The sequence below is a fragment of the Mesitornis unicolor genome, unplaced genomic scaffold (genome assembly GCF_000695765.1).
Source record: "Mesitornis unicolor isolate BGI_N332 unplaced genomic scaffold, ASM69576v1 scaffold20917, whole genome shotgun sequence".
In the NCBI taxonomy this organism is placed as follows: Eukaryota; Metazoa; Chordata; class Aves; order Mesitornithiformes; family Mesitornithidae; genus Mesitornis; species Mesitornis unicolor.
The window spans coordinates 105319-132068 of NW_010194830.1; the positions used below are offsets into that span (position 1 = coordinate 105319).

The 26750-nt window shown below is 36.4% G+C and overlaps 1 protein-coding gene across 1 annotated transcript in view; it reads right to left on the reverse strand.

Moving 5' to 3' along the window:
• RBFOX1 (RNA binding protein, fox-1 homolog (C. elegans) 1) overlaps positions 1-26750 on the reverse strand; it is a 226197-nt gene that overhangs the window by 101873 nt on the left and 97574 nt on the right. The window contains 1 exon segment of the mRNA XM_010187938.1: positions 5476-5718. Coding sequence (XP_010186240.1) covers positions 5476-5718 — 243 coding nt within the window.

Genomic DNA, 26750 nt, shown 5'->3' on the forward strand with positions numbered 1-26750 from the left:
AAAAAAATACCTCATCCTCTTTGGTGATCACAGACAACCCACACATCTGCACTACTTGACTTCTACAGGACTTCAGCAGCACTGCAACCCCCCATGCCATGCTGGATATTGACTCAGAATCACCTCGGACAGAAAAGCACTGTGCACTGAATCACCAGTGCTCCACCAAGTAAACTGCATTTTCCCTCGAGGACTCCTATCCCAGCATACAGCTTATCAAGGCTTTGCAGCTTGTGAAATCTGGTGAAGTCACAGTCCAAGGCAGAAACACTGCACAACAACCTCAAGTTTTCTCTAATCCAGAAGTACAATTAAATTTAGAGTAGAATATTTTTTATATACACTCACATATATAAAACACAGAGTATTATTAAAAACTCAGTTTTTACGATACCGTGATATTTACGTCCATTATTAGTATAATACACTATAGAAACAACATTTATTTTGCTGTTACCTGCTTGCTTACACACAGCAAGTTAATGCCATTTTGTATTTGCATGCTCATCTCCCACTGACATCAACAGAACTTGTGCATGAAAAACTATAGGTGAAAATTGAAAAAGTTTTACTTTTAGAACTATATATGTACAATATGTTTGCACATATATATATGGACACAGGTACATATAAGGTGATTTCTGTTTTCATAAAATGATTACATGTCTTACTTAATAATACTTTAAAATATGTAACTATTTAACATAACTCTCAAAACCACTCTGCAAAATCAGACATGTTACTTTTACCATAACTTTGTAACACACTTATAATTGATCCACCCTTCTTGAAAGACACAATTTACTATTTTTGCTAATGACTAAAAGCAAGTTTGATGCTATGCAACTCCAAAAGCCTACCAGCACTTAAATAACCCAGTACTGGATGAGTATTGATTATGCGTATACTCAGATGGACTACTTCCTTGATTAAAGTTAAACAAACATATTGATCCAAAAATATAAAACCACTATTATTCAGAGAAGACTCAAAATAACTTTTGACAGTATTTTATTACCCAAGGATGATTTTATATTATTTCAGTTAAATCATCCTGTCTTTAAATATTTACTTCCCTTTCACCCTGTACAATTTCTCCTCTTCCATAGCATCAACACACAAATTTAGCAACTCCTATACATGCAATCTAAGCGCCTCCTATGTCCAGTACTTTCTCTAACAGAATACTGTTTTACAATATTTTATCAAAACAATAGATTTAAAAAAATTGGTAGGAAATACACTTTTCTGAAGTACAAGAGCATTTCTAATCCCACATCTTTACTGCTAAATGAATGTCCCTTTAATTTCTTTTTGAATTAGTTCAGCCTAACATGCAGAAAAGTAAAGTCTTAACAATATTGGAGCATTCCTTACTCCTCAGTTGCAATTTTCAAAGTGCTTTTAGTCAACTCAAGAAAAAGCAAGCAATAAAATGTTCTTTCTTAACTGAAAAGAATTTTAGAATGAAACTAAGAAGGAAAATAGCATGGTTTTTGACAGGATAGATGCCCAAAGCCACTTGGAAGTCCACAGAAAGGCAGTGCAACAAATGACAAAAGATATCCCGTGCATTATATTCAGATACCTGTGCTCCCTGGAGAAGCTCAGGGTATGAAAGGGTACATGCAAGGTTTTGTTATAAAAAGTAAAATCCAAGAGGAAAAAAAGGATCCTTTCATATTAAATTCTCAGCAAAATATTTTAGTTTTAATCAAAAAAATGCACACATTCTCTCTGGTTCAGATTTGTCTGCTTCCACAGCATATAGAAAATACTATTTATTCAGTAAGGCTGTATTCATTAAAGTCTCACACCAACTCAAAGCCAGTTTCAAGCACTGCCATTTTGGCTTGGTAGTACTTTACACCCATTTTGAAAGGCTCCGAATGACCAAAAAAACCCCACAGGAAACATTTATTAAAGCCTATCAATCCTACTCATAAGAAGATCAAGTTTATAGACTTTTTATATTAATAGCACTTGACTCTGCACAAAATTGCAAACTTGTAATAAAACTGATGACTGGAATCTTGTTCAATTTGCAGCAAATGTGGATACTGACACTGGCTCCAGCTGGGCTGGGATCACACTCTGTGTTGCAGAAAAGGATTCAAGAAAAGTTGCATGGAACCTTTCATTTTTATCTGTAATATTTATATCTTTTTTGGGGTTTAGGTTGCACAAGAGCCAATGTGGGCTCTAGCTTCAGTGTATGATTCTTTCAGACAAAAAGAAAGAAACTGGGATACACTGAGAAAGCCTCAGAGCAGATTAAGTTCTTCACGGTTGAGGTTAAATCACTTCTGGTAGTAGTTCTACAAATTAGGTAATTGCCCTGCAGTTTATTAGCTTCATATGTCAAACTTTTAAGATCCATTTTTAGTGGTATTCCCAACTTCACAGAATTCCAGAATGGTTGGGGCTGGAATGGGCCTCTGAAGATCACCCAAGCCAAGCCCCTGCTAAAGCAGGGTCACTCAGAGAAGACTTGCCTCCAGTAGTTTGTCTAATCTACATTAATCACAAAAGTATTCTTTTCTGAATGACTGATTGATTGATTATTCTTCTTTTAAATGCATGTAATACAACTTACTGAAAGGAAGCTATGTAAAAATATTGGAATCTACCATTATGCCTCCACATCAATTCCACTTAGTATTCTTTAAGACAACTATTCAAAAAGCTAGCAGGAACGTGAAAGAAACCTAATTTTTTCTTCAACAACACAGACCACATGGAGTTACAATGTTGACACAGTGCTATTTAAGCTCTGTTTCATAATACAAACTTACATTATTAAACCCACAGAGATGTACACATCTGGACCCTCATAATACTGCAAAGCCCATGTCAAATCTGCCTGGGATCCATCTGCATATACCTATTTGTAATGTCTCTACAGTGTGTTAAGTGCAATGCTAATGAGACACAGCATAACAGATTTTAGATCTATGTACCGATAATTAAATTGTGCAAACAATATCTGACTATAAATTTGTAAAACTAACTGGTAAGTAATATGTTAAATGTCAAGGCTACTTTGAACAATGTAGATCCATAGAGATACACTTCTTGTCTTTTCAATGCATTGTTCTCCAGGGAGGGATAGTATCCACAACTTTCAATATAATATTGCAATTTAGAAAAGAAACCTTTTTAAAAACAAAACAAAACAAAACTTTCTCAAAAATACCCTAAAGCCAAAAGTAAGGAAATCTAGTTCTTTATAAACACCATAGGAGCTACTTCAAAAAGTTATGCACATTCCTCTGCAAGAAAGGCAAGAAAAGGATCTATAATAAGAAGAGCAAACAACTATACTATATTCCCCAAATACAAAAGGTTAGTGAAACTGAAGTGTTATTCTTCAAAGAATGGAAATCCACTCCAAGCAGAACCAGAAGGGAGAATGTGCATGACAGGTAAAATGTAAGTTGGCTATTATGAAGACAAAAAGGAAACAAGAAGAGTAGATAGCAAAGGATACAAAACCAAATAACAGCAAAGCCTAATAGTTTATCAGAAGCAGGAAACTTTGAGGGAATCATTGGATTTGCTAGAATTGGGGTTGAATAGAGCACCCGAAGAAGATAGGGGCATTGTAGTCAATCCAGACTTTTCCTTTTCATCACCCTTTGCAATGGAAAATGTTGGAAAAATGCATACCAAACTTCCCTGAGAGAAAGACTACCACTTCCTCAAACTGAAAAGTCAAAAAGGGGTGAGGAAACACAATAAACTGAAAGCAATAAATGATGAGGGATGAGCTCCTGCCCCACTCGCACTGACAGGCATTTTACCATTGATGACAGCCCTGACGGTCTTTTACTTCAGTACTGAACGGCAAACAGACCAACAGCTTCAAAACACAAAAAGGCTGAGCTGGGCATCATAGCAGAGTGTTCAGTGTGCAGCAGTGGTCAAAGGAGCAAGCAAAATAGCAGAATATAAAAAGAATGAGACAGGGACAGTTGGAAAGACTAGAATTTTAGCCAATATCCAATCTCTTCTGGAGTATCTATATTCAGCTTAGAGTTCCTACTCTAAATCAATGACAGGGGTATATGACAAGAGTTTGACAACAATAAAAAATTACTATGGAAGAAAATGAAAAAAGCTGGAATTAAACTTAGCAAAGAGAAGAATAAGAAGGGACACTGTAGAAATGCAAATACTATGAGGTATCAGTCTATAGGACACTTCTCAACTTAAACTTTCCCACTCTACTAGAGCAAAGGGCCTATCAGGGCAATAAAAAGTTACCAAGTAAGGAATAAGAGGAATGAAATGTTTTACTGCATAAACCACAAAACCGTGTAATTAATCCACAAAGACACCTCCATGACAATAGCAAGGAATATTCTTCTGTGCTTTTGCTATTGCTTTTCTTCCCTGTTCATAGCCATATAAAGGAATTAGCAACATGGCAATAAACATCAATCTTCACAGCAACTCATTTGACACCTACTTCCCCATGAAACCTTTCTGGCTGGATACATGCCAGAGGCGGAAGGGGAGGTAAGATGAGATACGGCGCACGATTGCAGCAACAATGAGGACAGGTGGCAGAGGTGTTTAAAATGCATGCTCAAACTGCAGTGTGCTCTCTGTTCTGTGCTAGGTCCCACACAGGTAATGCAGAGGGGTGATGGCTCAGAAACCTGCCAGCTGTTGGCATTGGATATGTTGGGTCCCAGTCTACAATTGAGAGAAGCACTAAACTATCAATGTATGACATTTGTGACTTAAATTACAAGGTAGGGACATCCAAGGAGTCTTTTGCATAATTCATGGCACTTCAGAACTTCACATATAAATCAAATAGGAGGAAAGTCTATCATTTCTGCTCTGTTGAGCACAGATCCGCACACAGCTTTTGTAATGGCTGCACAAACAAGATCTCTAGAAAATATGGTGTTACAGACATGCTCTCCATGATACTCATTCACAAAGTTCCGCAAGTCATTTCAATACAGTATCATTCAATGAATACTTCTATTAAAAGCTACTCATAAGTGTCAAAAATATAGAGGTCATTAATAAAATTAGTCTGTTTTGGGTTTGTCATCATTGTTTCTGGTTTGGTTTTGTTGGTTGTTTTGGTTGGTTTTTTTTTCCAAATGAATGTTTATAAACACTTTTTTGCAATGTTTTACTCTACTAGACTTAGTCAAACTTTATTATATGATTCAAGGGCTTGCTCTTAATCCTTCTGTCTGTCTAATACTGAAGAAAAGGAAGCCACTGATTTGACAAAGCTCCCACACTTACTAAGAGGCTCCAAAAGCAGTGAAATTATATTCTCTACATTCAATGATAAGCTTTCACAGACTATCAACCTTGAAATGGCGAGTAATCCTAACACAAAGGAAGTGCAAAACTAGTAAGTGTAACATAAGAATAAATGTTATCAATAAAGACATATGTAACTTGAAACATACGGCTTTAGAAAGAGCTGAAACCCGGACTTACTGTGGCTGTGCCGGAGACAGTTTGTGCATTTGTGTCGGGTGCACTCTGTTCGGAGTGTGTCTGAGCAGGAGGGTACATGTTTAACGTGTGCTCTGGAACAGTGGTTTGGCCTGTGTAGTCTGGAGCTGGATGAGGATGGGGGGCTGTGTACTCTGCAGGGATACCGTTCTGAGGTGGAGCAAACTGGGCTGAGGCATAAGGCTGTGCCATTGTGTCAGGAGGTGCTGTAGCTTCCTGATTACCCTGTAAAAAAATCAAAGGGAAAACAAAAAGGAAGAAAAAATGTGGTGTGAGACAAAATAAGCGATGATCCTGCACCCATTACGCAGAAAGTGGTTATAGCATTCTGCTAAGATTGCTGGCCTGAAAAGAGCATAATGGCTGTTTCTTGAGGAAAAAAAATATTATCTGAATTACATAAATTTTGCTAACCCTATTAAATCTTATTATAATTAGACAAACAAATCTGCTGTTCTCTGGATAATTGTAGACTATTCTTTAACTGAGAAAGGTCAGTGAAATCTACCTGAACTAATGTCTCCACTCAGACACTGAAGAAGCACCAAGCTCAGTTTATTCCAAAGGCTGTTGAGCATAACTTCCAATACAGAGCAAGGGCAGCCCACAGTCTGTGACCATTTGTAGAACACAATAAATGCAACCTACAGAGCAGGATTTGGGTGCATACTGTTAATATAATCATATACTGAAAATATTTATATGAAATAATGCTCTATGAGGGATTCAGAAATACGCTGAGGTTCAATGTATTGAGGAACTGCATGCCACAAACATACAAAAAAAATAATGAGATCCAACCAAAATACTAAACATTTTAATCTAAAAATACATCAGTTCAAAATCTTAACATGAAAGACAAACTCTGTGTTGTAGGTTGTCAAAATAGATTAAAGAACTTTAAAGGCCTCAAATTTGAAGACAACAGTATTTCATTTCCATGTTATGATAAGCCTATACAATTAAAAACAAATGTCCTCATCTCTTTATAGATAGATCAATCTTTATGTTTGATATAACAAAGGATAGTCGAGCATGTTAACTTATCAAGTAGAGACTTGTGACTAAATGCTCTGCTCCTACCAGATAGTAATAATTCTAGGGGAGAAAATGTACAGAACAGTATTTTAGAAGCTATATTAAAGCTGTTCAAAACATGATGCTGCAAATGACACAACATTAGATGCCATTAATAGAGAGACTATCCCAAACTCGCATGAGTTAATTTACAATATAAAATTATCCCTCTAGATAACAATAATGGAAAAATTAATATTTGAGTAAAACTTTGATTAGTCTCTCCCACCAAAGCATGTACAGGTACCTGCACAAGACTATAGTAGGGATTTTACTTAGTTGTACTGATAAGTCCTTGATTTTCTAATTTCAAAATAGTCTGGATGAATGAAAGACATTCTTTTGCACTTCACACTTCAGGACATTTCCAGCCAACTTCAACTAATTCAGACATCAGTTCTCTGACCTAAACTGGTCCTAAACGCAAGAGCTTGTAAGAATTTGCAAAATGACAGCACAGGAAAAAGCCTTGGTACATGGCAGGCTTAGAAGGGAAAATTAAGTTTTCCTTTGTAAAGGAAATCGGTGTGTAATAAAAATTAAGAATTTTATCAGCAATCAAACCCTCCCTAATTTTAATCCCATCTTTGCTACTATTGCAGTGTATGGCCTGGAGCAAGTAGTTTACATTGCTTCATTTAACCATCTTTAAAATGAAAACAGTACCATTTACCTGCTTCACAGGGTTAAGCCAGTAAATTTCATTTGCATATATCTGCAATCATTCCAAGGTTATTGCTGCATTGAAACTTGCCCTGTTTAAATTTCAGAGGAGGTTAAAAACTCCTGTAAACATATACTTACATTCTCTTATTTTGAAATGGCAAGGTCCTTTTCTTCTTTCATTTGCCTAACACTTTCACATTAAAAAAAAATCCAGATGATGTGAAAACCAGCAATGACCGGATTGTCAGCAACGTCTCTGGACACCAGAGACATTTATCAAACGTTAAAAAAGAATTTTTAAAACTTGTGGTGGATGCATTTTTTAACCAGCTGTTTCAGGAAGGACTTAAGCAAGTAATAAGAATGAACAACAAATCACCTTCTGCCTATACAGGGATTTTCACTGTTCTGACTTTGAAACACAGTAGCTGACTGCTGCTGATCCTTGAGCTATTCCTATGTGTCAGATGCTAAACATGGCATTAGAATCAGCAGCTGTTAAAAACCCCCAATAATGGCAACAAAGGGAGCAAGGGCTAATGTCCAGGTGCATTTGATCTAAAGGTTTTTATACTACCTTGAGTCCTAAACCAGATGTTGCTGAGACCCCCACTGTTTCTCATTAACATTGACAGCAGTTCCATGAGACCCTAATTAATATTCAAAGCATTCACACTTAGTGCTAATTACAGCTAAAATTTAATTAAGAGGGTTGAACTTTTATGTTATTTTTACCAGCAACTCCAAACAATTCACTTTTTAGATTTATCATAAGATTGCAAACTGCACTGGCAATGTCAGCACCTTCCTGTTGCTGAGACTCTCCCACCTCTTTCACTAGACTTGTCAAGCTGAGGTCTGGATCATTTATTTATAACTAAGACCTCATTAATAAGTAAACAACAAAGGGTCAGGGGTTTGCTTGTCTTTTTTATTTTGATATAACAAACAAACAAAAAACCTCCACCATGCTTAGAGTGGAAAACTGGCACTCAAGATTATCACTCCAGGCATTGCACGTTCATTAAATTGATTGGGGCGAGGGGGGGGGGAAACATTAAAGAAATTCTACTTGCACACTCTACTGTAGGCCATAAGTTTAACATGATAGTGACAATAAATCTGAGTTGTTCATCCCTTAAAATCAGTGCCTACTGTAGCCTTTCTTAGTCTTTAAAATTAGTGTAAATTTATGATTCACAATTAATTCATTGGACACAGTATTACAATGTAGTATAAAAGCATGTATGTATAAACACATTCTTTGCAACTTTGATGGGGATAAAGCCAATAGCTTATTGTTTAGAATATGAATTTATATCAAGAATAATGTAATGTCAACAAAAACATATGTATATAACATGTGGTTGCTGGAAACACCAGACTACACAACAGTCACATACATTTTAATAGAGTTTAAAGAGCCAAGGGTTCTTTAAATATAATCACCTAAAATGTCCCTTTGTTGTGATCTTTAAAGTACAGTGAACTAAAATGAATAAAGGAAATAACAGATCTAATGCATTAAGCTGAAAATATGAAATGACCCTAAAAGCAGTAGGAAATACTGATCCTAAATTAGCCTATGAACTCAGGTATTAGAGTAATCTCAAAACTGCGGATGACAGTACACAGACATCTCTTAATACAACCTAGACATGAGAGGTTAAACTGAAGTTGTTCCTTCAGACTCAGTTCCAAGTATCTTTAAGATTAAATGACCCCTTAATGCTCACTTTGTGCATGGTTTTTAATAAAGTAGTTGCTGGCAACAGAAAGAAGAACAAAGGATGGCAGACAGTCAGGCTCTGCTAAATGTCCTGGCCTGAGTTTTAATGAAAACCACATTTCAACTGAAAAATATGCTTTACGTGGCAGTGTATAAAATCAAATTTATTGCTTTCTGGTTAAATGTTGAACTGTACAAAAAAAGAAAGCATTCCGATGATGTAGGTAAGTGAAGTTGCTCCTATTCCATATATATTACTCCATTTGAAGAAAAGCTTAGAATTTTAAATGCTTCGAGTATCTCAGATCTCAACATGCCTTTTCAGCATCTTCTGCTCTGAAAGAATTTCATAATTAAGAAATGCATGAAAACTGTCAAAACATAATAAAGCAAGCTTGTTATGTTTGTACACAAAAGACAAAGCACAGAAAACATTACTTATGCAGTGCTCCTTTTTAAAAACACATTTGCAGCATAAAAATGTATTCAATGAAAACCTTTCTGCTTGCCTGCATTTTAAAGTCTAACTAAGAGTTTATTGTTTGCTTTACTCTATTTTCTGTTTGGTGTATTTTGTTTCTTTGGCAAGAGATATTTCACACTTAGAGAAAGCCTCTCATACTGTAGTTAAATGAGCCAAACTGCATCATATACTTAGGGCACAGAAACAAAGAAGAAAAATGCAACATTACTCTGTAAACCTGCTGGTTCTAAGAGCGGCTCAGTTAAATGTATCAAGCACAGCAGAGATACATAATCACCACCCTAGTTTGCCGTCCTTCAGACTTAAGCAACAAAACATGTATTAGAAGCCTTGCACGCAGTGGTGCAGCTGCTTATAAGAAATGCCCTGGCTTGACTAAAATCAAGTTTCAAGTGAAAATAAAAGTGAAAATACCTGCTGTACCATCCTGTTCTCTTTATTCTCCATAAACTTAGCAGCTGCTCTAGTCCCAAGCCAAACAGCATCTGCCCAAAGCAAGCATCAATTATGGATGAGGGCGTGTGAGCAGTGTAATGTGTGCAGGAGTGTGGATGATAGGGGTGTTGAAGGAGGGGGAGTTAATGCAGGGCTTACTGACCTCCCTCTCAACATCTGACTGCTCCCAAAACCTGATCCAGATGGGACTCTTTCGGTTTGCTGGGCCTCGCCCCATCAATCACAGCAGGCCACTCCTCTGTCTCCTGCTACTAGTTATAGAGTGCACCACTGAGCAGATGATTACACACAGAAGAAGAAAAAACGCAGCTTGACTACATTAATAGCTGTTTAAAAAAGCATTTGAAATGCTACTATGGAAGTTGCCGGAAGCTGAACATTTTTGTTTTAAAATTAAGGTGCCTGTATTCAAAGTCACAAAACTCCCTAAATTTCTAGTCCTTTGGCTTTTTGATAGTTATGATGTACAGTAACATGTGTGCATGTCTCTGTGATGAATTCATCCTACATGTGGTAGAGTTAATTCCAATAAGATTTCTATTTAAAAATCGCTGAACTCCACAAGTAAACCATCAATATTAAACTAGCCTGTTTTAGATTAAATGTACTCTGTCCTTCCATATGAATGAAATACTGTTTCCTTTTTTGTTTAGTTTCATGACATCCCACTTGCTTAGCAGGGGAAATATTTCAGAAGTGCTGCTAAGGTTCATTCTGCGAGGCACTTTAAGCAAATTAATGCTTCATTATAAAAGGAACTTTCCTAAATGCTCTGGAGGTAGTTTTAAAACTATTAAACTTCTAATTAAATCACATAATCAAGAAAAAAAACACCTAAGAAGATCTAGAAAGCTCCAAAGAATACACATTTACTGCCTCTCTGTCACTGACTACCTACAGACACAAGAATTCAGAAACAGGGCAGACAGATAACACAGGAATTATGCTTACAAACGTTCACATTCTAAGGGGTGGGCAGAACAGCAGATATGCAGCCATCAATTCATCACTACATTTATATTGTAACTGAAATATATAGGATTTCTTTAAAGCAGCAGCATAATTCTTCGAGATTTGTTGCTGGCACTCCTTAATTAATGACAATAAAAGTAGCCACTTCAAAGTTTTCAGAAGGAATCAGACATCCAACCACACTGGACTGATAATCACAACTGACTGACTCTGCAAGCTTTCTCTGTTGTAGCTTAATTATCTGACCAGGGCACTTGACTCGGATCATTTACTTCTGCAATCATACAAAATGAATTCTCCTGCCACCTCTCTTTTTTGGAAGGTTCAGTACAGAGCCAAATTCAGATTTCATTTTTAAAACAATCTCATTCCAAAAGAAAGGATATCCTCAAAAGTAAGAAAGATAAAGCAATTTTATTTTTTCTTTTTCAGAGACCGTAGGGGAGAAAGGTAATAGTAAGTAAGCAGAAGAGAGCTTCTTTACTACCTTAGCAAGAAATTACCATCTCCTTACTCCTATTACAGAGAAACATTTACTTCTGGTCCTCTTCACTTACAACATACTGTATTCCAGCAGAAGTCTGTGCTCTTGCTACTGCTACATATATATTTGAAAATTAAATGTTCATTTTGTGTCAGTGCCTGAAGGATGGAACAGACTAATGAAATGTCACAACGCTCTGCAAAGTAGGAAAGTTATATACATTTACTTACATTTAACAGAAGGCAGCAAACAACTTACCAAAACCTACATCCTAGTCTGCCTGGATTCAAGACCACACTCCCTCTGACACCTTCATTCTTTCCAATTGCCACTGCTGAAACTTTCTACTACTTTTATGACGCTGTGATTTATTACACTAGCTTTCCTTGTCCTACATGACAGTTCTTTCTCTGGCTATTTTCAATGGCCTATATCAACAAGACTCTCTCACACTGCTTTGTTTTGCTTCCACATTATGATCTAAATATTTTTTTTTCCCCTAACTTAAGTTTTCTGCCTGTTCCTCACTTTCTTGAACTCTGACTTTCAGGTATTTTACACAGGTTTTTTTCAACTGCAGCTCGACTTTCTAGTCTGCCAACCAATATTTTCCTTTTCTAAATACATGAAAAGACTTTACATCATGTTTGGAAAACACAAGTCTCCAAAACTGCCTAAAGACCCCTATAGCAAGAGAATCTGGAGTACTCAGCAGGTGTATCTACAGTTCATTTTCACAATGAGAATTGACTCTTAAGAAAAGAAAGGTAGAAAAGGAGCTTGTCCTTTCCCACAAGTCAATATATGAATCATAAAATCATGGAATATCAGGTTGGAAGAGCCCACAGAGATCATCTAGTCCAACCTCTAAGTACACCTAATCTTATTTTACACCTTTACTGAAGCATACTGATGATGCAACATCCTTGTACATAAATAAAAGGGGATCAGGGGGAGAAAAAAAAATGGATTGTCAACACAAAATGCATTGGTACAGGCTGTGGACTGACTGGCTGGGCAGCAGCTCTGCAGAAAAGGACGTGTGAGGGTCCTGGTGAACAGTGAGTGAAATAGGAATCAGCAGCCTGCCTTTGAGGCGATAAATGCTGGCTCCACAGTGGGCTGCATTAGCAAAAGGCTGGTCAGCAGGTTGAGGAAAGAGATCATTCCTCCCTGCACAGCACTGGTGAGACAACATCTGCAACAGGCCAGGAGATGTATTTACAAACTGGAGGGTCCAGTGGTGGGTTGTTAAGAGAGCTGGAAGGCTGCAGGACATTCGAGGAGAGGCTGAGGGAACTGGTTTAGCACAGACTGCAGAAGAGAGGGCTAACAGACAACTGAACTGCATCTTCTCCAACTTACTGGATGGCAACAGAGAGAGAATCAGACCTTTCTCAGAGGTAGAGAGTGAAAGAACAAGAAGTCAAAAGTTGCAGAAAGCTACATTCTGGTTGTTTATAAAGAACAAAATAATGAATATGAGGGAAGTTAAGCACAGGAACACACTGCTCAGAGGTTGTGACATCTTGGAGAATTTCAGAACTCAACTGGACAAGCCCCTGAGCAACCTGATCTGTGTAGTTACACCCGATTTAAAAAGGATGTTGGGATTAGATGGCTTCTGAAGTTCCCATCCAACCCAAATTATTCTATGATTCCATGTGGTTTAAATACTAGCAAAATAGCTTCAAAACGGATTTTATACTGTCATCCTATTTGATGACTTTTCTCATACAGGATTTCTTGACAAGGAAGAGACTAGCTACAACTTCTAGTCTGCTTTCTCTCCTCAACAAAAATGATATCTCAGTTCTTTGAGATGGGATGTGGAATGCTTTCTCAGAAAAACATACTTACATTTGTTTAATCTACAGCCCGAGCAGTATGGATGTGGCAATCACACTAGTGCATGCAAGACACAAATAGTTTCACAAACAATGCAAAATAATGTTGTGAACTATGACATGTCTTAATTTTCTGCTAAATGTCACCATTTTCAACATATGTAGAGGAATACTGCCTTGACAGCTATGTCTCCATAGAAAGGAATATTTTTCTCTGCCTTCTGCATTACCTCTAAAACAATAAGTACTATGGCATATAAGCTTTCTAATTTTATCTACAATTTTTCTACTGAAATGAAATTTTATTCTATTTCATATATTAATTTATTGGAAATCTTTGCCCTCTCCTAAAGCTGAAATGTAGCAAAGCTAATATGTCCATTCTCTTATTTTTCAGTATCTAAGAAACTGGTTGCACAAGCCAATATTTTTTTGTTTTACTGCAACACTGATTGAAGATACGGGATTTTTAAAGCTGGATCAGTTCCCAAGCAATTGTCACAAGAGAAGTGAGAGGTTAATGCACTGAAAAAACAATAATGGGAGTTGAAGAAAGAGGACAAAGCAGCCGACATACATTATGCTATATTGACATAAAAGATTTTTGTCCTGAGAAACCATTCCTTAACTACCTTAAGTCTTCAGTTTGCAAGAATGAAGGCAACACAGACCAAGTGAATTACAGGCCTTTACAGGAAACAGTAAAAACATTAATCTATTCTCATAATCTGCCTAATACAGATATCTGATGTTGTGCATGAGAGGAAAAATACATGAGCTGCAACTCTTGTAGCCTGCAGGTCTGCAAAGCAAGAACCATTGGGCCTTCCTTTGTAAGTACAGTCAAAAATATTATTCATATTCTCAGGCAGTAGAACCAGCAGAGATGTGCTGGCAAAGATATTTTACTAGGATGTATTAGAGCTTCCAAGAAGCCAGATATACCAGTCCACGTGACAAAGCATGGCTATGCAGCAAGACCATGTCTGGTCTTGACACAACCCTGTATCATGCTTTGTACGCCTTTCTTCTAGACTCCACTGAGACTGTTTCCTACCTTGTAACTTAGACACAAGCATAAGGATTTCCAGAATTTGAGTCAGAAAACTTCTCTAAATGCCATCTTATTGGTCAGAGATTGAACTCTACAAAAGGCCAGAGTCTGCAGAGGGGAACTGAACAGCAATCAAATCCAGTTGCAGGTGTATGGTTTTTGTCATTTAGATAATTTCTAGAAATCTGAGAAATTCTTATAATATAGCTAAAATAATTCATTTAAGATTCACTGTAAGCAGAATTCAACATCTCAGTTGCAATTTAGTCCAAAAAACCTTTCTGAATTACCCAGGAGATTGGGATTGGATACAGCTGTGGTTTTTAAGTGTCTAAATCAGGCAATTTAATCTAGCTGAGTTTAACTGTTACAGAAAGTTATTCCTAATTTACAGATGCTGCCTTATTCAGAGTATAGTAAATGAACTGCTTTTTCAGTTGGTTTCCTAATATATATATAAATAAATAAAACAATGTATTTTCCAGCTTTGTTAACCATAGAAAGGGGTGAACTTAAATTCACGTGCAGAGATGACATGTTTGAAGGTCATTTGTTCTGAGGAAACCATATCACAGTTTCTTCTGTACCTGATTTGCTATTATTCATGTACAAGCAAATGATATTATATTTTTTAAAAAAAACCTCGGCAAAATGAGTTATGTGTCACAAATATTGCACACAGAGAACCAAGAAAACCGAACTGTAAGCAGGCACAGCATTTTCACTGTTCAGCCTAGCAGGCTTCTATCTACTTCACAAAAGCACCATTGAAGTTACTGCATCAAAATGCAGCTTGCTGGAGGTATTCAGATTTGGAGTAAAGCACGTCCACAGGGTCAGGGTGAGCAATGTTCCACAAGAAGACTGAAGGGCAGCAGCAGTTACCTGAGCCCAAACTGGCATGCCATCTCTGGACTGAGTGCATGGAATGACCTCTTTAAACCAGGAACACAATCTTTCACTGATGAGCTGTGATTTAGCCTCAGAAAAGAAAGGGGACATTTCTCTTCATAATTCCCTTTGCTGAATCATTTTCTAAGGCAGTGCCACAATAACCACAGTTCATCCATTCAATGTGAAACAGGCCCACGTTTCAATATCACAAATGGGAGGATCATTACTTGAATCTGCTGAAATAAAACAAGGAAAAATCAGCTAGTAAGGAAAAGGAGAATGTAGTGCTCTAGGTTGTCTGAAGCAGCAAAGCTGACAGATGATCATACCTCCTTGGTGATTTGTTCAAGAGTGTCCAAGCACACAGGGCTGCTTTATAAACCAATTCACTTGAAGTAGCCAGGTTAAGCGATCGTTACTGTAAAGCTGACACAAAGGAAGTGGGAGTTGTTTTGGTTTGGTTTACTTTGTTATAAACCAGGTAAATTTAAGAGTTTTGTTTATGTGGTAAGCTCCTTAAAGACAATGACATGATTAAATTTGGGAATTTGGAAGAAGAAGATCAGGAAGATAATCAGCAGAATTAGAAGATTTGGCTTCAGGAAGAGATTTCAGCTTCTCCAGGGAATTGTTAGGAATCCCAGAGGTTCACTCATGAGAGGAAACTTTTCAAGGAAGCTGCCTGATTGATTAAAGAGAACATTAGCATGTAGGAACAAACCATTCATTAAGAAGGAAGATACTTAGCAGAAGGCCCACATGGCAAAGCAGAAAGTTTCTCAGTGAAGAAACACACCAACTGGGAGCATACAAGCCATTGGAAAGAGGCTTTGAACAAAAGACAAGTATAAAAGTATTGCTTGGGTACTTGAGGACAAAATACGGAAGCTTTTTTTGTACAGCCTAGCTGGAACTAAGACTAGTGAAGACATCAAGGGTGACAGGAAAGGATTCTACATACTAGGTTTGCTTGTTGGAAAAGAAAGTTCAAGGAAAAGGTTGATACAGGGAGGAAGCCTTGTGCTGAAAATATCAACATAATATAATGAAGTACCTCATGACTTTTTTGTTTTAGGTAAAGTCTGATCCTAAATCATTGCACCTAAATCATGGACAGCATGGGTAGCAGAGGAGAGGGACAATGAACAATGGAGATGCAACAGGTTAGGGACTACTTAGTGAGGCTCGATGTATTTACATATTTGAAGCCTTAAGGCATTCAACAGAAGGTGTGGAAGAAGTAGATCAATGACTATTGTACCATGAAAAATTATACTGATAACAGAGGAAGGAAGTGCTGGACTGTCAGTGGGTTGAAAATTGGCTAGACTGTCAGGTTCTAAGAGCAATGGCTTAATGTATGGATCACAACCAGTAAGGGTCAACACTGGGACATGTTATTCAACTTGGAGAATGACAAAGAGTACGTCCTCAACAAATCTGTAAATAATACTAAACTGTGGAGCCTCAGTCCAGGGACATCTTGACAAACCTGAGGACCGGGGAAATCAGAATCCTTATGTAGTTCAGTACAGAAAAGTGCACAGTTCTGCATCATGGAATAACAGTCTAGCGGAATGAAGTTCATTGCACATTCACTGAACCCCTTTCCGTTTAATCTGTATATGATAAAGGTATTAAAACACAGAAATGTAATCTACATTAAATAGTAAGTGCCTTATTATTTGCCCTTAGAAGCAGATTGTTCATAGACTATAAATCTTTTACAATGCAAATGAAATTCTATTATTTCCTGTTTCTCCATTTAAAAAACCACCATGATCTCATCTGTGTACTGTTCATGGGGATCTCATGCAGTAACATTCAAATGTCTGTGGATATGACACATATTCTGCATTTTATCTGCAACTTTCAGCAGGCAGAATTTTTGCTTTTATATATCCAACCTTGTTCAATGTTTTGAACAAATCTGGCAGAATATTTATGAATTGAATATATCCACAAATCATACTTATCAGTTCCAAGAGACAAGAGTTGTGCTCTTCACGCCCATAAACTTTGATTAAAATGAAATTGTTTCAACAGAGCTGAATACAGTATTACAAATAAGAAATTCACCATTCTGTTATTTCTCTTTAAATTAAAAAAAATACAAAGAATCTAGTAATTAACTTTTTTTACCATTACAGTGCCCATTTCTCATCTCTCTTTAATTTTTAAATTTCCATCATTTTGTTATTTATGCTGGAACATAGATGCCCTGAGCTGCAACGACCAACTAACACAGCGTCTTGTTCAATACCAGTTAAAGCAGCATCCATTTTTTGGCCCTGAAATGAAATGATGGAACATGAGATCTGACGCTTACTTCTAAGATTAAAATTACTATTAAAATACCATTGAGCACAAGGAACAGACAGTTTGGCTTTCTGCCTTAGCTATACTTTGTTATGCCTGTTTATCACCGAGATAATATATGTACTTCAGTGAATGCTGATGTTAAGATGATGTTAGAGCATTAACAACTGAATACTCAGACAATGTTTGTCATTAGCAAACTAAGCCACAAAACTGAAGACAAGTAAAGCTCTTCTCACCGATGAGATAAAAATGGTGCTAAGAATTGCTGGTGCAATATAAAATATATTTCTAAACATTGGTGAATGACACAACTGGCTGAAAATAAACAAAAATCTATTAACAGAGTGCTACAATGAATCTGCATTTATGAAGAAAAGAACAAAATCCTTCAATGGTTCCTATAGCACCAGAAAGACTTTCACTGACTACACTGTAAATCCTACTTTGTTATATCTCTACAAAGCTTCTGCTTCTGTGGAAGGAATGGCCAATTTGTCTTTGTATTTTAATTTCCCCATCTGTAGGACAAAGACTAACACTGCTCTCAGATCTGCAGAACTATATTGCTTCTTCCTGCACATCTTCTCTAGAGATTTATTTTTTTTACAAGCCCCTCTTCACAAGACTGAACATATACATATGGTAGTAAATCTTGCTATAAAGCTGGCCTCTGCCACATGCCATAGGTGCTTAACCCTGGTAAGCTTAAAAAACATTGCTTTGAAGAGGACATTATTTTAAAATAATATAAATTGAGGGACTGGTTATAAATTATCTTTTTTAGTTCACCGTTTTATTTTGTGACTCTGTAAGGGAAGGAGGGCTGGTGGAAGAAAAGGTATTTCCAAAACTGAAACAGCACTGACAAAATCTTTAGTGCATTTACCAACATATGGCTAATTTACAGCAACTACATCCAACAGCATTTGTGTTTAGACAATGCAGCAGCATGTATAACAATCCACAGCATCTAAACTCTAGTTTTACTGAAAATAAGCATCTACATAGGTTATTCTGAGAGAGAAGAGTAAAAGCCTGAAAATTGCTTTTAATCCATGTGAACTGGCTGTCTTTTACACTAGAACAGTAGATTAAATAAGATATTGAAAAATATTGAAACAGTTCAGTATTCGCTGAGTGCACACCTAGCAAGATGGAGAATAAAGCAAATGTGTTAGCATTCTAGCTGCAAAAGAAATTCAGATTAGATATTGCTACACAGAAATTGATAGCTAGTAGGTATTCAATCAGGAAAGTGGTTTTTCTTTTAAATATTACAATCACATGGTATAGTACATCACTTGTGTCAAGTTAAATTTAATCATATCAGCATACTTAAAGGAAAAAAAACTGAATACCTACTCATATCCCCATGCCAAGAGGGATTATATGAGACTTTATGAAGCCTTTTCCTTTTATTTAATATTCTGATATCTGTATAGAACAGTTTTGATATGTATTATACCCTCAAACTAATCTATTCCATTGTCTTTTTAATGCACATCCAGTATGCCTGAACTCATAGTCACAGTATAATGTGTACTGTCAATTACTGATGTTCTTCTGAAGTCTGTGTAAAAGGAAAGACATTTTCCTTGAAGCAGCAATAGGTATAAGAAGAATGTTGCTAATTTTTTGAGAGTAAAGCAACATCATCTGCTTTCCACTACTTAAAAGCATATTTTAAAAAGAACAATAATTTATGAGCTCAGTAATACCTACTGATTTTTGACAGACTTCATAGAATCAGGCATGTGAAGGACTGTGCTTCAGGAAAGGTGTCTGAGCAACGCAACATGGAAACTTCACAGAATCACAGAATGTTAGGAGTCGGAAGGGACCTGGAAAGATCATCCAGTCCAACCCTTGCCAGAGCAGAATCACCCAGACCAGGTTACACAGGAAGGCGTTCAGGCGGGTTTCGAATGTCTGCAGAGAAGGAGACTCCACAACCTCTCTGGGCAGCCTGTTCCAGTGCTCTGTAACCCTTACATAAAAAAGTTTTTCCTCATGTTCAGGTTGAACCTCCTATGTTCCAACTTGCTCCCATTGCCCCTTGTCCTGGCATTGGCTGTCACTGAGAAGAGCCTGGCTCTTCTTCATAGGCTTCTACTGAAATGTGCTTTTTCTACGTATGTTTAATGGTTTATCTAAGCAACAATGAAAAATTATCAGTATATAATCCATCAAAAATAAACCAATTTGCAGCTGCCAGAGACTAAATACAACAACAAAAGTGTAGAAACATTAATTTTAGTCTGGGAAAGTAACCCAAACTGTTAAGTGGCACATATGTCACACATGCACTTTGGCAGATTTGATCCATCTCAGAAGACATGAAGACTGTATGAATAGAATTTAGGGTCCAAAATAAAGACCTAAAGTCTACCTCTATAAATGTACCAAGTTTATTTTGCCAAGCCTTTTAGTGAATTCTCCTTTCTTCTCACGCAGATCTTGATTTCATTTTCCCTATCTTTTAAACATCTCTCCACCTCCCTCAGTCTTCTTCATATCCCCCACTTCTTTATTACTTCCTCTGCATCCTCTTTCTACATCTCCTTGCAGAAATCCAATTCTCCCATTTAACATTTATTGCAACAATTGAGAGTGCAGTAGATGCAAAATGCTATCTGATTGACATGGTAACACAGTGACTATGTGTAAGTATGAATACAAAAAGCAATGGATGATCTTCATATATACACCTTAACTTTCATGTGAAATACTAAACTGTGAACTGTTCTGAGCAGGAAACTGAGGCTACAAGAGTAGTACAATTTAGAGAATGTTTTCATCCTCTCTCATTTATTCTAGAAACCAACTGCAGACAATGGATGCAGGATTTGGAGGATGAAAAGATACTCTGGAACTTTACACAACGATGGCACTTCCCATTTGTTCATTTTTATGATGCAATAAGTATATTAACTATGTCATATAAATAACCACAAAGGGTTCACTGCTCATCAGTTGACTTCAAGTAGTAACAAAAAAGGTTCAGTGTTGAAAATGGATTCTTAAATTATACAACTATTAATATTTCCACTGCCTACAGTTCCAAAGGATAGTAGGAAAAAAAAACCCAACCAAAAACCGACAAAGCAGTGAGCTAATTTAAATTAAAAGCTGAAAAAGTAGGTTCAAATCCTCCAATAAAGAGGTATGCATCGACCAAATTCCATTTTAGTGTTATGCACACATGCACATATACGTTCACGTATTCAAACTAAGAACAAAATTCAGTGGAGAGTTATGAAGCATAGTAAATTGATCTGAAAATGTTGTTTGCTAATAAGGATTATAAAATACATTTTTCAAATTATTATTTTAATTTCATTTTAGCAACACAGATTGAACACCAGTTAAATTACATGAACTCAAGACCTCTCACACTCGTCAGAACCAAACAAATTATGACATAAAATATTTCCAATTAAACAGAGAATATGACATTAATTCAAACAATATAAGCAGTACGCGTTGTAAAAGTCTCTATTTCTCTATGCAGAAAAGTGAGAGTGAGGGTGAAGATACCCTGAACTTAAATCCTGATTTCTGTATGTCTTGGGTTTTAACAATTTGATAGATTTTAATTCAATTTCTAACATACATAAAATCAGAAATTTAAAAGCATAGTTTGCCACTAGAATTTCATGGCTAACCTTTTATATTCCGGGAATCTGAAATAGCAACATCCTTGCACAATTTTACTTAATAAATAAAATAAATTAGGAAGCTATAAACCGTGCACTGACCCACATAGCCTCAGTAAATGGTGGCTTCCATTGCCTTAGATGAAGAGTTTTTTTAATAGAATTACACAAAGCAAAAAGGCAAATACTTCAAGACTAAGAGCAGAACATCTCAGTGAAAGTAAGCTTCCCCCTAAGCAATGCAACTTTCTGATGCAAAGGACTCTGCATTAATACTTTAACTTGCAGGTCCTCAAATTCCCTTACTTGTCTGAAAGTTTTTAAAATAAACTCTGTCCTTTTTTTCGGGGAATGTTCTCACTCAAGCTTTATTTAGAAAGTGCCTGTAGTTCATCTACAAATAACACTGAGTTTCAAAATACAAATTACTTCAGAATTAGAAAGGAGTAATTAATACAGCCCTAACAAAGTGCTCTACAACTGCATTTGCAAGAATGTGTCATTAAATAGTCAGCTGCATGTTAACTGGAATCTAGAAAAAAAACCCCACAGAATTCATATGAAAACTCGCTTTTATATATGCCTTCAGGAGCACAAAAAAATATCTGTCATAAATGTAAAAATAATCAGAAGTGGGTGAAGATATTCATAAGTATACATATTTTGCCATTTTGTACTTCCAGTCTACTCAATCCATTAATGAGGTTAACCGTCATCAAAATAGATTTCTGAAAACCAGTAGCAGAAGAGAAGTCAATGTTCAGAAAGAATTATCTTGAACTAATCTCTTTTTTCATGTATAAAACTTCTACTTCCCAGGAAACCTCATTGTGCAGCATCACCTCTGACACACACAACTGCCTCTTCTCTACAGAACCTGCAGTGTTTTCTCAGTAATCATGGAAGCAAAAGAGGAATTTTAGAATGTTTTCAAGAAACTAACCAGATAAATACAGACACCCAGAGCTTGGTCTCCAACAAGGAACTCCGTTTTCTTGAAGAACAGTTCACCAGGATGAGAAGTTCAGTAGAATCCAAACTTTTTATATTCAAATATAATCCAAACTTTCTGCACGTTGCTGTAAATGACAAAGCATTGAAAGTACTTGGAAATAATAGGGCAATTTGCGCAGACTCTTTGCAGAAGGCTGCATTTCATCTTTAAGAGATAACGATGTTCCATGAAGATACTCTGCTTAACTTATTTTTCGTTTCACATATCAGTGCTTTTGCTTTGCAGAAATTGATACAGCTTTTTAACTCTAAGCTACTGAATTGAGCAAGAACAGTGAAGTAGCAGCATAGTTACAGCGCAGTAACTCTGACCTAGTTACTGAGATACTTTGTTAGATTAAATCTTGGGATGTGTATTGAGTTTCTGAATATACTGCTCTATGCAGTCAGATCAGCAAGCAAATGACAATGCTCGACATGTCACCATCTGCAAGTTCAGGAGAAATTTGAGAGCTCCTTACATACATCCGCACTATCAGCTGGTTTGGCTTTTTGGACCCCCAAAATGTTCAGTACATGCAACCCAGTTCTCTGTTGAATTAGATGAAGCATGGGCACATAATATATTTTTGCTGTCTCAAGCAGAGGACTGTGAATCTTCAGCTAGAGAACTTCTTAAAGCACCATGGTCATTTCTGCAGTGATCTGTCTGGGTACTCCTGCCATTTAATAGCAGGCTTCTGGAAATCAAGCCAGGTAAGGAACATAGATTCAGGAATATCCTTTCACCAGTAATCAAGAAAACATGCAATAACTATTCTTTTTGCAAGAACCATTCAATTTGCCAATTTATTTCTAAATGTGAGCTGAGACAACTAGATTTGGAAAAAGTCTACAATTGTGAACTTAGAAAAATAAATACCCTTGCTATCTTAAAACATGGTTTCACTCACATGAGGAGAAAGACTGCAAAAGAACAAATAATTGACCTGAGAGATTAGCGGTGACTGGAAAAATGAAAATCCGCCTAAAATTTCAACAAAACGGATGGTAACTCTTCTGGATATACAAGTGCACACATAAGATTGCTTGCTATTTTACATTGATTTAAACTATTCCTTTACTTCTGTTTAAGTCAAATAATACTTTGATCTAAAAGCCAAGAAGGCTGTCAGAGCATTCTAATTCACTAAAGAGACAGGAGAGAAATGGTAAGTAGAAAGTGGCAGCTAGACTAATTCTGTCCCTGAAGTTAGAGGCAATAGGTGGGACAGCCTAGAGAACACAGACAACATTGTAAAGATTTGCACGACTGCGCTACATTGGATTATCCAATTTAAATGGTAACAAATTACTTTGTGTTTTAGAAAACATTTATCAGTTGTGAAAAATAAAATTATCTGGGTATGGAAGTTAAGAGTGTTTAACTACACTCTTCATGCTATGTATAACACAACAAAAAAAATTATGCTTCCTTATGAGATTAAGATAATGCTCTGTAATTGAAGTGCCTTCCAGGACAGCTACTCTAATCCAGCCACTTTTCTTCGATTTGAACAGACCTTCCTGGTGTAAACCAACCTTCCCTGTGGAAAGAAACTGAAGCAAAAATTTAATTCTCAAACTTTGTAATGGCAACGAAGACCAACAGCACAAGAAGCTTGGACAGTCCCACTATGAACTTCTTGGTTCCAAACAAGAAACAGCTCTGCCATTACAGTGTCAGGTTGGAGTCAGAATTTCAGTAACAAGGAATTCTAGTAATGAGGAAAGTATGAAATTTTTAAGAAAGTCCTGACCAATTTATTTTGCCTCTAGAATCAAAGAATGCTCTGTAGCCTTTCCTCACAGCAGCCACTACCTGGCACAATCATTTTAACAGAATCACTGAGAAGAGAGAAAGGGTAGGACAGACAGTGAGTGGGGGAATGTGTATTTTCAAGGTAAAAGTGTATAAAGGTATTATAAGCACTAGCATTTATATGGGGAGCCACATCACCCACCATAAACCAGTTATTTAATAGGTTGCTTAAGAGCTAAGAGAGCTCTTCACCCCACCTCTCTCCCATTTAACACATTACCAGTCCTGATGGTGAGCTCTCATCCAGATATACACAGCACCTCTGCCTGGGGGTATTACCACACGATGCAAATGAAGTTGTAAAGAAAAATCAGCTCATCAATCACAATCACAGGGGGACACTGAGCAGTGCAAAAGGATTAGCATCTCAGCCCTGCTCTGGTCTTGCCTATCACCACTGTACTTTAATTAAATACCACCTCAAGTGCTGTACTACCTTTAGGAAGCTCAGTGTTGAAGGCTAGCATTCTGGAATCTAAGTGCTGAAACTAATTAGAAACGAGAAGAATAAAAATATTCACTAAAAATTGCAGGATTCCCCTAACAGAAATGGTCTACACCTTGAAATAAAGATTTGCCTTTCTGTAGATGTAGAATTACATGTTAAATAGCTTTCATTAAGCTGAAACCTTTTACTTTGAACCACACACCTGCCACTGTCTTTCATAAATAAAGCTAGATTTAGCTGTATCTACCAAATCATTGTTAGAATTTAAAGATTCTCGCCTTATGGTTAGCTGATCAGAGCCTTAATTCTTCTTCTTCTATCATTTGATACACTAATTTAAATTTTTTCAGACTTGGCACACTCAAGGGCTTTCTGCCTTACTTCCCCAGATATACATAAGCTAGTCATTCCTATTTATGAGGGCGATGAAAGAAAACATTAAACAGTCAAAGAAATATAAATCTTAGGTTCTAACACAGAGAGTGCAACAGCAGGATTAAAAACAAAACAAAATGAAAAAACCTGAAGCAAATACAAAGACATTTGCAATTTAAAGCAATACAATATAGCTGAAAAGAAGTTTTCTCTTCCACTTGACTGACAAGTGACCTGACTCAGGATTTTATGGCTTTCCCAGGAACAAGCTGATGATATCAGTAACATCCAAAACTTAGCAGTGAAATTGCGCTGTCATGAGCAAAAGCGAGGAGCAAATAGAACTTCTGATCCAAGTGACAAAGTAACCATTTTCCTAATTTTGAGCTATATTAAAGTGGAAATATAAAATTGTTTTCTAGTCAGCACATTTATTAGATAAATTTACCTTTATACAAAAGACCTGGGTAAGGCCTATACATTGCTGACATCCCACTCAGCTAATTGGAGTGAGGCTTTCTTGTTCAATTTTGTGTATGAGACTTATTTTTAATGTCTTAGGTGATTTCCCTATGCAAATAATACCTTAAATATTAACAGTAAAAAGACCTAGTTTTTTAAATTTAACATATATTATTATTTGAATCATGTCCAAAACATAATACTACTGATAGTATATGAACTAGTAAGAGCTGAACTTAAATTTAGCCTACATTTATTTTTAAGTATCAGTTAAATGCTTAACACTAATAAAAATACATTTAATTCCGAAGGAAACAGATGGCTTTAAATAGTTACTTATTTCAACATATGTAAACCAAACACTGAGCTATGAAGAATCAAACAGCAAACTTGCAGTCATTTCTAATTCATTTTGACTAACAAGAATAAAACATAACAGGAATACCACACAAATAAAAGAATCCAGCTTCTAATATGACTGCTTTATTTTAAATTGTAACAGAACAAGGAAAGTTTTAAAAATATTTGTTTGACATGATATTACACTTTGTTCAAAGCTTTTAGGTTTTGGTTTTTAAATGTACATTTTTTCTAGAAAATAACAATTTGGAATGCATTATAAACTCCTCTGTAAACACATCTCTCCTCATGAACATAGGAGCACATAGGAGCTCCTGGAGCTCTCTCGAAACAGAGCTGCTCTTGAAACAGGACACAAAACCAATTCACAAACATAGAAAAAACTGACAAAAGTTTTTGACAGAATGCAGTGTGCAGGATCTACACTGGCCACCACAGCAGGGCTCGCTTTTCTAATCTGGCAAAGCAAATTAAAACTGTATTCAAATGAAAATTAAAGAACAATCAACACACTAGTTTTTCGAATTCTTGGAAAAGCATCATCTCCAGCAATATGACTGTGGCTGATGCTTTGGAAAAGTATTAAGAGCAAATGATTCTTACCCTGATCTTATCATTGCAGTTTTCATCAGTTGAGGATGTAGAGGTTTGCCAGCTCACTCTGTTGTCAGTTTATTATTGATTTAAATATAATCAGGAGCTTAAGTGAATTCAACTATTTTATTTTCCATCTCAAGAAGCCTGTAACTTTCTAAAACTGCAGCGAAAGTTTGCCATTTTTGCTTCATTTCTTCCTATAACTTATATAACAATATAGTTTAAAGGTGCCCCTGCATTATCCTCAGCTGGTGGGCAGAATCGTACTTTCTTTGGAATATTTTTTAGGACTCCATTTGTTAAAAGGAAAAAAAGGCTGCTTAGGCATTTCATGATTTCTGTGCAGAATGTTCACTATGTGGGAGTGCCTCATTTGCATAGTGGCATGTGGGTAAGATTTGGACAAGCACACTGAAAGATATGACAACCAAAAACAGATATGTGGGAAATCTCTTTTAAATGTAAAAAGACTTCACCCAGGTTCCACTAACTTAGGTAGACATAATTTGTAGGGGAGAAATGAATGCATAAACTACTCACGAGGTAAAAATTGGCTCCA